The sequence below is a fragment of the Callospermophilus lateralis genome, chromosome 1 (genome assembly GCF_048772815.1).
Source record: "Callospermophilus lateralis isolate mCalLat2 chromosome 1, mCalLat2.hap1, whole genome shotgun sequence".
NCBI classification, from domain to species: domain Eukaryota; kingdom Metazoa; phylum Chordata; class Mammalia; order Rodentia; family Sciuridae; genus Callospermophilus; species Callospermophilus lateralis.
Window position 1 is genome coordinate 56,039,411 of NC_135305.1, and position 19,455 is coordinate 56,058,865.

General features: G+C 34.1%; 1 protein-coding gene across 6 annotated transcripts in view; it reads right to left on the minus strand.

Annotated features, from left to right (window-relative positions):
* The window catches only part of Kmt2e (lysine methyltransferase 2E (inactive)), a 93,665-nt gene that overhangs the window by 64,412 nt on the left and 9,798 nt on the right, over window positions 1-19,455 (minus strand). For 5 of the 6 annotated variants that reach the window (XM_076834798.2, XM_076834779.2, XM_076834788.2 and 2 more), the window contains exons 2-3: window positions 6,195-6,267; window positions 1,992-2,176 (exon numbers count right to left, since the gene is read on the minus strand). In XM_076834798.2, coding sequence (XP_076690913.1) covers window positions 1,992-2,062 — 71 coding nt within the window. In that variant the 5' untranslated portion in view covers window positions 2,063-2,176; window positions 6,195-6,267. The remainder of the gene's footprint in view (window positions 1-1,991; window positions 2,177-6,194; window positions 6,268-19,455) is intronic. The other variant, XM_076834773.2, reaches the window with a different exon arrangement.

Genomic DNA, 19,455 nt, shown 5'->3' on the forward strand with positions numbered 1-19,455 from the left:
ACAAAGCAAACAGCCAGCTATTTATTTACCCCCTCTACTACTCTCTTCCAGCAAGTTATTAATTCCTTTGTAACTATATAATTAACACAAGGCTTTGTAAATTGCCTCTGTAAATTGCCTTTTAGACACATACCAGTCACATGAACAAAGCAAAGATCTCTCTCTCACACATTGTATACTAGACTAATTATACATAAATATATTCATATAAATAAATAAATAAGGAATGTAGAGGTTAATATTTCTAGAGAGCAAATAATATTTTATTATTACCCAAATGCCTATAACTCATTAGATTTGAATATGTATCTATCGGATACTTTATGTTTTATTGTTTTGTGTTTTTTTTTAAAGTCCAGGGACTGGGCAATATTAATTCAGTGGTAAAGTACTGCTTGCCTAGAATGCACATGGCCTTGTGTTTAATCCTAAAACTGCAAATTAAAACACAACAAAAAAAGAAACCAAGACTAAAATTTAATACTTTCAACCTGGTGCCTCTCAATTCTTGCTTCTGGGTTTCCTTCCTTCATAGTATCCATATTTTGGCAGAATGAGTGACAGTTAATTTTCGTAATTGTGCCTTGTTTGGGAATGTTTTTATTTACCAAAACCAAAACCAAAAGCAACTTATATGTAGTGCAGACAGAGAATCTATTTCATTTATTTTCATTGGAATTAAATTGTGTAATTTATAATGGTTTTTAAAACCATATAATAATCATATAGTTAAATGTACTGTGTAGCATAAGAGTACTAGAGAGCATCTATGTGTCTTTCCCAATGACAGAACTAGGAGTAGTAAAAACAAAATGCTTCTAGACCACTAGAAATGCCAGCAAAAGGAGGAACAGTAAGTCTATTTTCTTGCGTTCCATGTGACAATTTCTGGAGTCCTAAAATAAAGAAAATTTTTCCTTTTTTTAAAATTTAAATTACAGTTTATCCAATATCCTGCAGTCAGTCCCATTAAGTAAGATACATCTATATACTCAACTAGATAATAAACATTTGATCTTTCCATCCCTCAACTCAATACTCACTTGAATTTAACAACTTTCATAGCAATAACTTAGTATTTAAGGAGCAAGTCATTCAAAACCAAAAAAGACAAGTCTATGCATACAAGTACTTATTTCCAAATAGTCTAGAGGCAAGGTAAGAATCTTTCATTGAATCCTTCAGAAATGGCGCCCATAAAAACAAAAGTTGTCAAAACAATAATCTAGCAGGAAACACTCCTTTTATTCTATTTAAAAATGACTTAAGTTTATTTTTCAACTCAACTTTCTTTTAAAAAAAATGAAAATCCTAAACTTAAATGGATTGCATAATATATCGATGTATAGGATTAAAATATAAAACTTATAGCTGGGGTTATAGCTCAGAGGTAGAATGCTTGGCTACTGTGTGAGGCCATGGGTTTATATCCCCAATATCTCAAGGTGAAAAAAAGATTAAAATTTAAAACCAAATTACTTTCCAATATATAAATAAAAAATCTTAACATTAAAACAACCTATTATCTTCTTTTTGGGGAAAAGTGGAAGTACTTAAGATTGAGTCCAAGGACACTTTACCAGTGAGCTATATTCCCAGCCCTTTTAAAATTTTTTATTTGGTTACAGGGTCTCATTAAGTTGCCCAGGCTGGCCTTGAACTTGTGATCCTCCTGCTTCAGCCTACTGAGTAGCTGGGATTACAGGCATGTGCCACCACACCCATCTATCTTGAAGCTTGATGCTAACAATCAGTAAATGGAAAAGACAAAAAATAATTTTTAAAAAAACACAGCATTTTGGCTCAAAAGTTATTAGCAGAAGTAATCTTAGCTAAAGAAATTTTGGCCCTTAAGCTTCTGATATTTCAGCTAAAAATACAAAAAGACAAAAAATATAAATACAGATTAAGCACTGGTTGGTTGTACTAAAATGATAGTATAAAATATTTTCCCCTTCTCAATCCAAAAATACCTTGACTTAAATACTTACTCTGAGCCTGCAGCCATTTCCAAGTATGACGTTTCTGCTGTATCAACCCCCAATGGGATCACTATGCTCATGACGTTCGCCTCTGGTAAATTCGATTACTATGGAGTCCTATGCATTGGTATCCAAAACACTGGGGCATGCCAGCCACAGTGCTCATTGCAAACATCTAAGTGCATCCACAAACCCTGTTTAAAAGAAATGGGAACAAAACAGTTAAGAACTATCTTAACTAGCTACCATCACACTGTATAATAATAGTAAATAACAGGTAAAGAAAGCATTCTTTATTAAGATCTCAAATGGCAATATGCTCAGTGAGGTATCTATTTCATTTATTTTTCTGGAATTAAGTTGTGTAATCATGATCAAAATAAAAGCTTCTGGGGGTATATTTCAGTGGCAGGGCCCATGTTTAACATGTGCAAGGTTCCCAAAACAACAACAAAAGAAAACAAGTTTCTAAATCATAATCTTCCTTAGGGAATGAATTTAGGATGCTACAAGAAGGATTACTGCCAGGTGCATGCAGTGATGCAGGCCTGTAATCCCAGCAACTTTGGAGGGCTGAAGCAAGAGGATAGAAAAATCAAGGCCAGCTTCAGCAACTCAGTGAGACTCTCTCTCAAAAAGAGTTGGGGATTTAGCTAAGTGGTAGAGCACCCCTGGGTTCAATTCCTAGTACCAAAACAAAACAAGAAAAAAAAAAAAAAAAAAAAGATTACCTAAGACATATTCTAAGGGATATTGTTCAGTCAACAGCCAACAAATGTTATTCATTTTAAAAGATAAAATTGGAACTTATTAGTATTCAAAAACAAGTCTTCTTGGTTCAGTGAGTAATCTAACAATATATTAACAACTTATCTAAGCACCATACTAAGCCCTTTGGCATGAATGGTCTATTGAAGCCTCACAGTCCTGAGGTAGGTATATCCATTTTACAACCTAGGAACACATTAAAAAAAAAAAAAGGCTAAATAACTGAACCAAGGTTGCTCAGCTTGAGATGATACCAGAATTTGAATCAATGCTATTATACTATTTATACATGTATACAAAGAAAACTATTTAAAATAAAAATCAATTTATTTTCCATAATATATAAATCTATGAATATCAAGAAAGAACTCTAGGGTTCTCTAGAGTCATTAACAGCACAGAGTTACTAACTCCAATTAATACAAGTTAGTAGAGAAAACTAATAAACTTGGTGTCTTTTAAACAAACTTATGACAGTAACTAAAAGACATTCAGTTTCAACATCAAGTTTCCTAATCTAAATTCACTCTATAACACTTGCTAAATATGTTGTTTTTAAAATATCTACTCAAAGGCTTTTCAATAATGACATAATACAACTTGGGAACAAAATCAACAATTCCATAAACTAGAAAACAACAGTCAATATACTCCCTATCTGTTAATGCTATACCTGAAGTAAATAAGAACAGTACTTCTTCAAATAGCAGTCCTTGCATTTATATTTAATTTTTACAATTAAACTTGACAATACCTGTAAAGGTCAATTTCTATTTCACAAATGGTATAAATTATAAGTTCAGACCTTCTGAGGAAAAAAATTAACAAAATGGGAAAATGAGATGTTAAAAATGGTTTGAATTCTATAAGAAAACCAGTTTTTACTTTTAAACAATGTGTAACTAGAAGAACACTACTAGATTATAAATTATTATAGTATAAAAATATAAATAAGCTAGACACGGTAGCACATGTATGTAGTAATTCCAGTTATTCTGGAGGCTGAGGCAGGAGGATGGCTTATGCCCAGGAGTTAAGACCAGCTTGGGAAACAGCAAAACCCCACCTCAGAACAAAACAAAAATCTCCACACACACATAAAACAATTTTAACAAAAAAAACAATACTTAGTAATTACCCCCTAAAAATTAAAAACAGTAACTTTGGAGCCTGACTCTATCATTTACTAGATGTGTGTGATGCTAGACAGGTTATTTAACCCAAGAGTTGGACACAGTGGCCCATTCCAGTAATCCCAGCTACTCCATAGGCTGACACAGGAGGATCCCAAGTTCAAAGTCAGCCTGGACACATTAGAGAAATCCTTTTCAAAATACAATAAATAGAGATAGGAGGGTAGCTCAGCAGCACTTACTTAGCATTTGCAAGACCCTGGGTTCAATCCCCAGCACGTTTTTAACAAAAAAACCACAACTATGTACTATACCAGGTTCCATATTTACAAAATGGGGATTTACCCTTATAGGATTTCTATGAAAAAATGAAATTAATGTAAAGCAGAAAGAATGTTTCACATATATTTAAGCAATCGATATATAGTACAGTTTGCACACCTCCAATGTGAAATTCAAAATACTGTGAAATCCATTCATTCATTCATTCAGATTTCAAACTTTTGGACTGGGGATGCTCAACTTGTAAAGTTAATGCAAATATCCCCAAATCACACTTCCAGTCCTAAGCATTTCAGACAAGGGATACTCAACCTGTAGTCACCTAACAAGAATTCTTATTTCATAACAAAACAACGTGTAACTAGAAAAACTCTGTAGTTCTCATTTAAAGAGAATCTTCTAATAGCTTTTGAAAGTAAAATAATTAAGGTTCTTTACTTGCCTTTTTTTTTTTTTTTTTGGAGGGGTGGTGCTGGGGATTGAACCCAGGGCCCTGTGCATGCAAGGCAAGCACTCTACCAACTGAGCTATATCCCCAGCCCTACTTGCCATATTTTTATCTTCACTCCACAAATTAAAAGTCTCTTCCCAAAATAACTGAAGCAAAGTGAACAAAAGGAAATGTCTTACCTTCTTTTCTGTCGCCATAACCATAGTAGAATTACTTCATAAATCCCATATTTATTAACTATCACAAGGCTATAAAATTATAAAATTTCTATGTGACAAATGCAAACAATGTATAAAACTACAAGTTTGTTCTATCCAGACGTTATATTATTCTGTATTTCCTTAAGATGCTAAAGACTTGAACCTAATAACAGGTACCAACTGCAATTAAAAAAAATCTTGTTAATAGCATCTGGTTGGTAGAGGTTTTCTTCAACTTGTTCATCTTTATATAAGACTTATGAGAAGTCTTGTATTTTTAGGTATATGTAAATTCAGTTGTGCATTTGTTTACCAGAGGTAGGAACTAGAAAGTAAAAAGCATGTTCTTATGTATTTTTAAGTAAATCAATAATATTTTTAATCTAAAATGATTTACTAGGGTACCTATATAATGGTGTTTTCATTCTTAGATATACAATCCTCAATAAACACTATTTTGAGCTGTTTTTAGATAGCAGTGAAGAACTTGCTACAACTTGGACAGTGGCTTTTATCTGTGTTATTTTTGCCTCTCCCCCTAATCTTTATTGTGCCTGGAACACAACATTACAAAGGATTGGAAAATGAATTATAGCTTCTAGGACAAATCACACCTCTGGCCTAACTAAATGAACTGCCAATCTATATATCAAATGCTATAAAAACAACTAGATGACATCCCCAGAACTTCATCTCTCTATAAACACAAATGCTCATCCTCGGGATAAAGACACATCATCACATCTGAAACAGAACGTTACACTCTGAGTTTGACCCAATAGAAAAGGATACCAGTAACTACTCACAACTGATCAGAAGAGGTCCTATCTACTGAGACCATAAAATGGCAAATATTTCATTATTTCCAATAATATCAAAAGCACTATTGCCAAAAAAAACCTTGTATTGCTTAAAAATCTAGCTGATAATAAAATCCTATAGAGGTTCATGCTTGTAATTCCAACTACTTGGGAGGTTGAGGTAGGAGGTTTGCAACCTTGAGGCTAGCGTGGGCCAGATGGAGAGAGACCCTGTCTCAAAATAAAAATTTAAAAGGGCAGGAAATATAGCTTACAGATAGGGCACTTGCTAACATCAGGAGGCCCTGGGTTCAATTAACAATACTGGGCCCCCACACACAAAAAATTGAGTCTTAAAAAAATTTTTTTAATGGTAAAGTCAATGTAGTAAGCAGGAAAAAAGTGAGCTCATAACACAGGCATAAGGAGGGAAAATTAAAATAATCCAAACAATTATCACAAACTTTGATATATGTGAAGAATAAAAAAAACTGTTCATCCAACTGTCAAATAAGATATATACAAAATATACTAAGAATAAATGGCAGCCATTAATAAAATAATATAAAAGGAAATACCATGAGATGTCTGGGAAATCTGAGGTCCAAGAAAGAATAAATGTCTTCACAAAACCTGCTATCCAGAATAGACCTAGAAACCAAGTGAACATAGGAGCATTGAGCTATTTTTAAATGGCACAGAATTCTAGGTACTTCTGATTAACATGGTATCTAAAACCAAAGGGACTCACACAAAAATAGCAGCAAATTCCTAAAGTGATATGTTTAATCTTCAACTCTTTACACAAATGAACATAAACACAACAGAGGCAACAATTAAGTTAAATACCAAATCAAACTGAAGATACTGGAAAAATACAATATTAAAAAGACTGGGCTGGGGATGTGGCTCAAGCGGTAGCGCGCTCGCCTGGCATGCGTGCGGCCCGGGTTCGATCCTCAGCACCACATACAAACAAAGATGTTGTGTCCGCCTAAAGCTAGAAAATAAGAAAAATAGTAAAATTCTTTCTCTCCTCTCTCTCTCTGTCTCTTTAAAAAAAAAGACTTAACAAGCCAATGATAAAAATGATAAAAACAAAAGGTAAAAAAAGCAATTAAAGATGGAAAAAGCAACTGCAGACAGAAAACAGTCTATCTGAAAAGCTAAAGACTGAAGCTGCTTTTAAGACCATGCTAAAAAAGAAAACTGAAAAGATCACCCGAAGGACAAAAAGAATGAAAATGGGAGGAAAATTTTTTTTCCTAAAATTACAATAAAATGCCTAATCTAACAATCTCTTTGAGGAAAGGGTCATCCATTATCTTTCTTTTCTTTATAAGACCTCACACCGTGTTCAATAAATATTGACTATTTAATATTTATTGGATGTATGCCACTAAGAGATAGGTGAATTTTTGGCCTAATTACTAATGGAAATTAATAAACTAGAAAAGAAATGGTGAGGGACCATGTATCTAAGATTTCCTATAATCAGAAATTAAATTTGGTCATCAATTTAATATTTTATTATTTATAGTAGCTAATACATAATAAAAAATGCTCAATCAAGATCCACTCCCAGCCCCCCGCCCCCCCCCCAAAAAACCGGATCCATTCCAAGTTAATACCTATGAAACCTTAGGCAAGTCATTTTAGTGCTCTTTGTTTCAAGTAAATATGGAGGTTGGCTGTGTCGATGATCTTATAGTTTATATCTTATAATCACAAATCTATTAGATTATTTCTGATAATTAAAACAACAGAATACATGTAAGATTTTGAAAAGCTATAAATTACATACCTGATAAGACAATGAGTATGTATTTCTCTAGCTGGGCTTATCTTAGTACCTGATAGTACTCTGCAAGTTCTTATCTGATATTCAAACCTCCCCAACTAGTGGTTATAATAATGAACAAATACCAAGTATTTATAATGCTTAATCCTCACAACAAGCCTAAGGTACAGGTATAATTATTATCTTCATTTTACAGATGAGGCAGAGAGAATAAAATTATCTAACGTTAATAGTCAATAAATAGTCAAATTAGGATTTGAACTCAAGTGGTCTGCTTTTAGCCTATAGTTTGCCTGAAATTAACATTTGTCACATGACTGCTAAAAATTTTTTTTAAACCCTATCATTTAAACTTAGAGGGGAAAAACTGACAGCTGTTTCTCCCTAAAAGAAAAATTAATTCTAGAAATATCTCACTCCAGAATACTGGTCTGCATTTACTCTGGTACATTAAACAAAATGGAACAAAATTCATCTTATTCTTCTACCAAACCTGATCTAGTCAGTAAACTTACATTCATTCCACATAATGCATTAGAATAACAGAAAAGTGGAAAAGTACAGGCTCCAAGTCTAAAATCAGTATGAAATGTTTCAGGAAAAGTGCAAAGCATGTAATCAAAGGATAAAGATAAAATTGCCCATTATTTTCAGAAATAAGCAAATGTCTCACTAAAAAGCTGAAAGTAACTCTTAAGAATTAAGGGACCTGAAAGTCGAGGAAGAGCACACTCGGGTGGCTGAGGCAAGAGGATCTGGAGTTCAAAGGCAGCCTCAGCAACTTAGTGAGATGCTAAGCAATTCAATAAGACCCTGTCTCTTGAAGATCCCAAGTTCAAGGCCAGCCTCAGCAGTTTAGAGTGGCCCTAAGCAACTGAGTAAGACCCTGTCTCAAAATAAAAAGAGCAAGGGATGTAGCTCAGTGGTAAAGTACCTCTGGGTTAAATCCCCAGTACACATAAACAAATACAAATACACACACACACACACACACACACACACACGCACAAAACAGTTTTCAGAGACAGGATTTCACCAATTCAACTTACACTATACTCCTGAGGCAAATAACATTCTATCTTTCTATTGAGAAATATCAGTCTTTAGTCATGGTTTTTGTTGGTGATTTACTTGAAAAACTAAAACACATGCACATAATTCAATGTTCAAATGCACATTTTCTGAATAAGAGTTTTAGAGTTTCACTGTATCCCATTTAGTACCATTACTATTAAACTCAATATCAGAGTAGCAATGCTTTCGCTTTTACGTCATGCCATTTAATAATGGTTATGTACTCTCCTTAAGGCTTAGTTTCCTCACCTGTAGAGAACAACCATAGAATATGTTTCTGAATTGTTTAAGGATTTGTATGGGGCACTCAGTAGTTATAATTAGGTAACATTTCCTGGAATTAAATACTTAAAGCTCTTTATAAATGAGTACTGGAGCGGGCATGGTGGTGCGCGGCTGTAATTCCAGCAGCCTCGGATGCTTAGACAGGAGGATCACAAGTTCAAAGCCAGCCTTGACAATTGTGAGGTTCTAAGTAACTCATTGAGACCCTGTCCCTAAATAAAATACAAAATAGGGCTGGGGATGTGGCTCAGTGGTTGAGTGTCCCCAATATCTCCCAAACAAACGAACAAAAAAATGAGTGCTAGAGAACAATTTCTGGCTATTATAAAAATTTAATAAGCTCCTATGAGATTCTCATCTATTCCAGAACCCATTCTTTTCAGGAAAGAAGAAAGGATGTTTCTGTATTGTACTACAAATTGAGAGACTATGTTACAAGTAATTTCATTTAAAAAACCAACAGCCACACCACTTTATTATACACTCCAAACATAGAGTTCCAATTATTTTCTTAAAGTGAAATTCTTTATTTTTAATTTTTTTGTAGCTATAGACAGACAGAATGCCTTCATTTTATTTGTTTATTTTTATGTGGCACTAAGGATCGAACCCAGTGCATCACACATGCTAGGCAAACACTCTGACATTGGGCCACAAGCCCTAGCCCCTTAAACTAAAATTCTTTACACAGAGAAATAGCAAAATAAATAGGCTATCTGGACCCCCAAAGTCCTTTTTATAGAATTTTTGCCAAAACAAGATTGGCTCTGATTAAGATTAGTATCTTAAAGAAAGAACCAATGGCAACACTCAGATTACTCAATGAGTAAAACCATCCCTATAAAGCCAAAGCAGAGACAAATCAGCCAGGTCTTTGGGGAACTCCATATAGCTTACCTAGCAATCCAATTTATTATATCATTAGCCCATTAGAGATGTGAATCAAAGTAAGCTAGAGAATCGAGAACAACTCTTTAAACTTTAAAAAGTTTAAAATATGTGTTTTAAAATAATACATGAACACATAGAGTGAACTCTAATGTAAATTATGGACTTTGATAATGATGTGCTGGTTCATGAAATGTAACAAATGTACCATACTGATGAAAGATGTTGATATATAGAGAGGCTGTGCCTGAGTTGGGGTATACACACATGAGAATTGTCCTTTCTGTTCAATTTTGCTGTGAACCTAAGACTGCTCTAAAAAATAAAGTCTATTGATTTTTTTTTTAAAAAAATGCATGGGGCTGGGGATGTGGCTCAAGCGGTAGCGCGCTCGCCTGCCATGCGTGCGGCCGGGGTTCGATCCTCAGCACCACAAACAAACAGTTGTGTCCGTCGAAAACTAAAAAATAAATATTAAAATTCTCTCTCTCTCTCTCCCTCTCTCTCTCTTTAAAAAAAAAATTTAAAAAATTAAAAAAAATGCATGTATGAATAAGACATAACAAAATATTTTGATGGGGGTGGGTGTGGTGGATACTGAGGATCAAACCCAGAGGCACTGTAACACTGAAATACATCCCACAGTTTTTTTTATTATGAGACAGAGTCTCACTAAGATGCGTAGGACCTCACAAAATTGCTGAGGCTGCCCTTGCACTTGTGATCCTCCTGCCTCCACCTCCTGAGTTGCTGGGGTTACAGGCATGTGCCACTACACCCAGTCTAAACAGGCTTTTGGGAAGTTTTTCTCAACACCAATTTTGTAACCAGCTCAACTATTGTGTATTTCTCCATTCCAAACCCCCTCAACTTAGAATAAATTAATTTAAATTTTATCCAGTTTTTAAATTCCCCACTCTATTATTTTAAAATAATATTTGTTATTCCCAAAGTGTTGGAGATCCCTGAACTATAAAGTAAAAAGTAGTCAAATGTGACCTTCTATGCAAATTGCAACTCGAAGATATTGTTAGTATCTGATTAGGTTTGGGTTTCCAGGTATAAATCTGCATGATTTCTATTTCTTACACACACAAAAAAAAAGTGTGTGAGTGGTACACACCTTAATTCCAGAAACTGGGGAGGCTGAAGCAGGAGGATCACAAATTTGAGCCAGCCTGGGCAACTTATGAAACCCTGTCATGTTTTTTTTCCCTCAGAATTAAGCTTAACCTTGGTTTATATTCTTCATAACTTTTAGGATGAAATGACTCACAAGTCATTTCATCCTAAAAAGTTATCTATGCCTGCTTTCTACTCACCATGTGTCCTGTAACTTTAGAATGCACTGTTCAATACACAAATACAGAAAAGAATTTTTACTTAAGAATAATCACCTCCCACCTATCACAGTAAAAGAAGCAAAAAGAATAAGTACCTTCCCAAATTTCTTAAAATCTCATTCTTATGTACAAAAGTATTAAGTGAGTACTGCAAAGCACAACACCATACAGCTCAATGAGTTATAAAATTTCTTCCATTTATAGAAAAGTAATTATTATCTACATAAGTCAATTTCCCCTCAGGGCTGGGGATCAATAATCAGGGCCTCACACATCCTGGACAAATGCCCTATTGCCGGGTTATACCCCAAGGCCTACATGAACACTTTTTTTTTTTTTTTTTTTTGGTGGTAGTACTGGGAATTGAACTCAGGGGCTGAGCATGTGCTCTACCTCTGAGCTATATCACCAGCCCCACATGAGTAATTTTTAAAACATGTTCCCTACAGTCCTATGGGACTTAGGGATTTGTGACAGTAGGAAAGCAGAAAAGCTAACAAAGGAAATATGAGGAACAACATTAAAATTCTGTAAATTTAAAAAGTTTAAAGTTGTATGTTCTATGTGTTAGCTAACAAATGTGAAAATAACATTAAATGGGACACTCTTAGCAAAGACTATTGATACATGCAACAATTTGGATTAATTTTAAAGGAATCATGCTTTTTAAAAAGACAATCCCCAAAGTTACATACTGTAAAATTCTATTTACATAATATTTGTAAAATGATAAATTACAGAAATGAAAAACAGATTCATAGGGAGAAAAGTGAATACAACTATATAAAGGGCAATACCAAGGATTTTTGCAGTGATGGAACTGTTCTATATCAATTGTGGTGATGGACACAGGTAATCATTCATAGAACAAAATGTAAACAAGGAAGTACAAGTAAAACTGGGAAAAATCTGAATAAAATGGATGGATTTGTATCAATGTCAATTTTTTGCTGTGACATTGTACTACAATTTTGCAAGATGTTACCATTCAGGGAAGCTGGTAAAGGACACACTGACTCTTTCTATTATTTCATAATATTGCACATGAATCTACAATTACCTCAAAATTAAACTAAAAAAATATGACTTTGCAATTGTGGCTTTTAAGCTTTTTTAAACATTGGTAACAACTTTCCTAAAAATGAAATCTCACACAAAAATCTAAGCATCTATTTTGATTTTAAGATGAATAATGCTTTACTCTCCTATACTTTTCCCAAAGATGGATAGTATCAATGTGAATATGGTGTTAAGGCTACTGCCAGATATAATAGAAAAAGCTACAAGTGATAGTAATATCTGCCAATAAGTACAGTAGGCATTTGTACCTCATATTTTTTATGTTCATGGTTAAAAAAAATGGTGGGAGAAATGTACAGGCCTGCATGTACTCAACTACCAGTTAAGCCACAGGAAAAGCCTAGGGCTTTCTGGAAAGCATTTTGAAAATCATTGGCTAAAAGAAATTACTTACTGACTCAAAATGTGACATAAAAAACTTGTTTTACTGGTATACTTTACTTGTCCTTGAAAAGAAATATTCTTTCAAAAAGTAATGTCTAAGCCATTTTTATAATTAGAAACCAAATTAATAGGCGGGGGTATAACTCAATGGTAAAGTATGTGTTTAGCATGCATGAGGACCTGGGTTTGATCCCAGTACCACTAAATAAGTAAATAAATAAAATTTAAAGACAAAAAGTTCTGCAAACATATTTATCTTTTATTCACTTTACCTGTATAGATTATGAAATCTGTTTATTGTAACTCTACTAGCCTTTAAATAAGACCACCAGAGAAGGGCAAAAAATTTTATTCTCTCATTCCTTAATCTCAAGTGGAATAATGTCTTCACTTTTCAGGGCTAACTAAGTATGGCACCTATCTGTATTCTAATCTATTTTTTTCATACTAGAGAACTTGAATCAAAAAAAATGCACATTAAATCTAATTAATTGGATTTCGATGAATCTTTCTGATTCTACTGTCTTTAATAACAGAACTGCACAAGAATAATTTTCTAAGTGGTTTTTCTCCATGTTCTAACATGATGTTTGAATTAATAGCTCCCAAATACAGATCCACAAACTACTAATTTTCATATAGTAGGTAAAAGTAGAAAATGACAGATTCCTAGACTTCACAATAGAGATTCTGATTTATTAAGTATGGGACATGGCCTGCATAAGGCTGTGCAAACAACTGACTTCAGTGCTCCATTTTGTAACTAATGCTTACAACATTAGACTATGTATCATACTACTAGTTTCTTATCTTTGCCCTTAGCAAAAAAGTATAGTTCACAGTAATTAACAATCAAATTAAGTTCCTAATGCTGACATTTTATCAAGTTACCCTGTTCTATACCAACAACATTCCAATATAAAAATCCTTCAACTATGCAATTTTTTGGTACTGTTCTCACATCCCTAATTCTGAAAATTTTCTAAAGTCATTCTCTTTATACTTTTTTTCCTTTCCCATTCAATAAAACCTTATCAAACTGTCAGACATTTAAGTACCATGCTTCCTTTAAGCCGTCCCAATTTTTCAACTTTATTATCTGTGCCACAACACTAGTCTGGGATACCTAGGAGATCACCCAAAACACAATTTCGACTCTTGTTTCAAAACACTGTTCCAACTTCAAAACCTGTTCCACACCGTCTTTTCCCTTCTTAGCTTCCCAAGAAGTAATACAAGATTGTATTACTTTTTTAAAGAATCCACTGGTTTATATTTTGACATATATTATTTTGAAGTGGCGATTAGAAGTACAGTTTCCACAATAAGACCATTAACCTCAAAGCAAGAACAGAGATATTTATATGTTAGCTCTTAGTCTAGAATTCAGCAGCTAAGATACCCACCCAAGATTAAATTTCCCTGACACATTTAATTTTCCTGCTCCTTTTAGATGAACTTTTTTTTAACTTTGTCTTAATTTTTATATCCATTAATATCACCACTTGTATTGCGCATGTAATGAAGTGCTTAAAAAGATAACCTAAGTCATTTGGGGCAAAATTTAGATAGGTTCAGAAGTAACAATAACAATTTCTTAGTTTATAAAATATAATACAGAACTGAGCTGGCCCCTCCTTGCCTAAACCTCAAGCAAAACAGAGCTGGTTTAAAATAAAGCAAGATGAGTTAGGGAGCAAGGAAGAAAGAGCCTTTTAAAAAAAAAGAGCTGTAAAATGACAGCTAAAGTGAACACAGCAGAAGAGAGGAATAAACTTAAGAGAAACCCAGACACCTACTGCCACACATTCCTCCTTAACTGAAAGCCATGCCTTCAGACACCTTGTAGTGGACCATCTGATGAACATGAACTTAAAAAAAAAAAAAAAAAAAAAAAAAAAAAAGGCAAAATCTGCCACTAAATGTTACCAATATAGTTATCTCCTAAAGCTCAGCCCACCCCATTATTAGTCATGCATCGATCCAACAATTCATTTGTTTTTCTGTTCCCAGCCATTTATAGAGTATATATCTACTCATTATCTACCATCATTTCAAAAATCAAACCTTCAAACAGTAACTTTTTCACATACCTTCTTTCACTGCATTTTTTAATTAGTATCGCATTCTTTCAATTCTATTTAAAACTTTTTTTTCTTCAGTCGCCTATTGTATTCACTCAATCTTTTGTGCCTCCCCAATGTTTAAAATTCATTCTTTTGCCGGGAGTGGGGAAGAGGGTAGCAGGGATTGAACTTAGTCCTATTTTGTATTTTATTTAGAGACAGGGTATCAATGAATTACTTCGCGCCTCACCATTGCTGAGGCTATATTTGAACTCATGATCCTCCTGTCTCAGCCTCCTGAACCACTGGGATTATAGGCATGTGCCACCACGCCCTGCTAAAATTCATTCTTGAACTAGGAGTGTAGTTCAGTGGCAGAACACTTACCTAGCATACTCAAGGTCCTGGGTTCAATCTCCAGCACCACAAATAAAATTTATTCTTCCTCAGTCTCCATGGCCTCCACCACCATCTTCATCATTTGAGTAACTTTCAACAACCAACAATTCTTTCAGCTTGCTACTATCAAGGTCTAAGTATCTTGTCTCTAATAATGTGAGAAATCCTTAATGTTGTACAACTATCGCCCCCCTCCCACCAGATTATAGAAATTATTTTATCATTTCAAAATAAAATAAAATCAATCACATTCATTCAATGTATTCACTGAACACATACTATGTTATGAATACTGCTCTAAGTACTTGGGAATCAACAATGAACAAAATTAAGTTGTTATTAAGGAACTTGCAATGAGTTTGGGTAATTCAGTATAACTAATTCTACCTCAAAGTAGTTCTCTCAAGTAACTACCTCTTTTTTTTAAACATCTCATTGTTAGAGCAATGCTTTTTTTTTTTATATTTAGTTGTAGATGGACAATATACCTTTATTTTATTTATTTATTTATTTTTATGTGGTGCTGAGGATTGAACCCAGAGCCTCACATGTGCTAGGCAAGCACTCTACCACTGAGCTACAGCCCTAGCCCATCAAGTAACTATCTTCATTTTGATAAATCATGTATTAAAATCAAAGTTTTTGATTAATTTTGATTTATTCTCATTATCTGGTCAAGAATTAGTATATTATGCTCAGATTAATAGAAAGCTATGAAGATTTTTAAATGATTAATTTGAATTCATCATTAGTCACTTTAGCTATGTAATCCTCAGAAATATGTCTTGACAAGCCTCTCATGAAACATGGGCAAAATATCTACCTTGAAAAGTTGCTGTGCAGAACAAATAAGATATATAATACCTGTAGATATTTATGTTAATTGTCTTGCCTCTTAGTAGAAAATATGAAGATATTAATCAATCCAATGATACTCAAATGCCAAAAGAACAGCAACTCTATTACTATCAGAAAAGCTACCATGACATTCAAAATGTATTTAAAACCTTAAGACTAAAGGGGCTAGAGATATATGGCTTAGTGGTAGCACACTAGCATGTTTGAGGTCCTGGGTTTAATCCCTAGCAACATAAAAGAAAAAAATCTTGCTGGGTGGGGTGGCACACACCTATAATCTCAGTGCTTAGAGAGGCTGAGGCCCTCAGGAACTTAGAGACCCTGTTTCAAATTTTTTAAAAAAGAGTCTGGGATTGGGAATGCAGCTCAATGGTAAAGCATCCCTGGGTTCAATTCTCAGTACCAAATTAAAAAAAAAAAAAAGGAAAAAAAATCTGAGACTACAGTTTAATTTCTAAGTATTTAGCAACCTATAAAATCAGCAAAGGACAAATTAATTTTTAAGAAACCTACATGTAAATACTTATGTTTTAATAGTTGACTTTTATTGCATTTCTGTTAGTCCTTTAATTCCAAGACTTGTGGCATTCAAAGATCAACTTCTTCCTCTTCTATGTTACTAGAAAAACAAAAACCTAGAAATGTAAAGACTAGCATATCACAACTAGAAAGCTGAAGCTTGAGGAAAAATGTCTATGGACCTCACTCTCAAAAATGAATTAAGAGCCAGGCACAGAGCTGGGATTGTGGCTCAGCAATAGAGCACGCGCCTACGGGTGGGACCTGGGTTCTATCCTCAGCACCACATAAAAATAAAAGCATTATGTTGTGTCCATCTACGCCTAAAAAATAAATATTAAAAAAAAAAAAGGGCCAGACACAGTGGTGCACACCTGTAATCTCAGTGACTCAGGAGGCTGAGGCAGGACAGCCAGCTCAAAGTCAGCCTCAGCAAAAGTGAGGCCCTAAGCAATTCAGTGAGACCCTGTCTCTAAATAAAATATAAAATAGGGCTGGGGGTGTGGCTCAGTGATTGAGTGCCCCAGATTTCAATCCCCTGTACCAAAAAAATAAAAATAAAAAAATTGTTCATATTTTAAATTAAAAATTTACAGGCATGTGCCACTGTACTGGCCATGAACATCAATTTTTGGTGTCAAGTCCAAACATTTTCTTTGTGTATGGTTTCCTGACTGGAATTTTGGGTTCTCATCTTTTCATAAAACATAGACAGTCAATAATGTACTGTCAGTAGTTTTTGGTTTTAATTTATTTAAAGATAAGAAGAAATCACTTAGACTCTTGTCCAGTAATCTACATATGAACTTCCTTCTAGATTTTTATTATTTTTTTCCCTTTTAGTAATTTTAGTAAATTAACTTGACAAGTTTTTCTTCAGCAATTAACTTGCCTTTATCAAATTTCCAAAGCATTTGTTTTCATTTAAACAAAAATTCTCCTTACGTCCATATATTTATCATTTATTTATGTAACATATGTAATATTTAATAAAATAACACAATGCTGGGATGGGAGTGTAGCTCAGTGGTAGAGCCCTTGCCTAGCATACATGAAGCACTGGGTTTGATACCCAGCACCAAATACACACGCACACACACACACACAAAATAAAGTAACACAATCCAAGTACACTGAAATTAGCCAATCTGGAAATAAACTCAAGTGGCAGAAGCAACACAGAGTAGTTTATATTCATTCAACATGCATGGAAATTAATATTTTTGAAAGAAGGAATATGAATCCTGCAAGTTGATTAAATGAACACTAAGGAAACTCCTATAGTATCTATATAAAGCACTTAATGAAGCCAGGCACAGAAGTACACACCTATAGTTCCAGCACTTGGGAGACTGAGGCAGGAGGGTGGCCTGAGCCCAAGAGTTCAAGGCCAGCCTGGACAACATAGCAAACCCCATGTCAAAAAAATAAAAAATAAACACTTTAAGAAAAATAAACTATAGATAGTGACCACCCTCAGCATGAGAGACCTTTGAAATGAGAATCAAAGGCTTTTTTTCCCAAAAACTAACTTGAAACAGTTAGAGCCTACAGAGGATTTTACCCATATTACCTTACTGAACTCCCAAAAAATGACCCTATGATCGACTCTTAATATCATCTGCTTTTCGCAGATCCAGAAAATACAGCACTAAAAGGTAAATAATTTGCCCAGTCAAATTATCGGTTGTACTGTTCACAACAGTACAATCTGATTAGAGCGCAATCAAACCAAAGTGGTATGACTCTACAGTCTCTACTCTTAAGTTCTATGCAATATTGCCTCTAAAGAAGTGTTGTTGTAGGTTATTTAATGATTATATATATAGTGATTATATATATATAAATAATTATATACATAAATATTATATTTTCACAATCTTAAAAATTGGAGGATATATATAAGCATGTAACATTATGTCATTTCCCAAAGAGAAACTTTCTGTAGCACTCCCACAAGAACACATACTTTTATCCTGACATTCAAGATTCACTACAACTTGATCCCAGTTTATTTTTATTTTTGGTACCAGGGATAGAACTCAGGGGCACTTAACCACTGAGCCACATCCCCAACCCTTTTTTTGTATTTTACTTAGAGACAGAGTCTCACTGAGTTGCTTAGCACCTTGCTAAGTTGCTGAGGCTGACTTTGAACTCATGATCCTCCTGCCTCAGCCTCCTGAACCACTAGGATTACAGGCATGTGCCATCGATCCCAATTCATAATGATATAATTTTGATCCCAGATCTTTACCCAAATAAAACATGTTCTGGAAATCAATAAATCATCTTAAATTGGGATGTGAACACAGAGTTGGTCACATGACACTGCACAAAGACTAGCATTTCCTCTTTCAGTGACTCCAAAAATAGGGCCTGCCTACTGAAGAGGAAGGTGTCCAACACAATTTCTTGGAAAAGTACAAAGTACCAAGCATCAGAACCTAAATTTTAATCCCCAATCAATCACAATCTATACTGTATTATTTTAGGAAAATTATTTAACCTCTCTGGGGCTTATTCTTCTTGTAAAAATAAAAGCAAAGAGCTAGGATAATTGTTTGTTTTAATCAGCTGGAAAGTACTAAAATGCAGATGGCAGATGTATATGTCTAAAGACACGATTATGCAGCTCTGGAATGGGGCCCAGGAGTGTTCACTTTTAGAAGCACTCCACGTAATTGATAGGAGATATCACTGAGAAATACTTAATGGAAAGACCTCACACATATAACTAGTTTCTGCATTTCAGTCAATAGGATGTTACTTTACATGTTCAAGATGAAAGCTCTGGCCTAAAAGAAAACCCTCTAATTCATCATAAGACTTGCTTCTACACCTTTGACCATATGCTTTATATCAATACTGGGATAACATTTGGTAGTACTGCAAACTATACTTTCATTCATTTCTTCAGACATATTTGGGTATAGTAGATTCAAATACATTTTTAAAAGCATCTACAAAATGCAAATTATCCCCTGTATAATTTCCTTACTCACTGTTGTGAAATATTATCTTAATTTTCTTGAAAGAATTTAATCTAATTTAATTTTAGAGAATATAATCTATACTCTTAAGTATTTACAATTCTTTAAATTTTTCCTTCTCCCACTATTTCAAAAGAAATTAATAATTT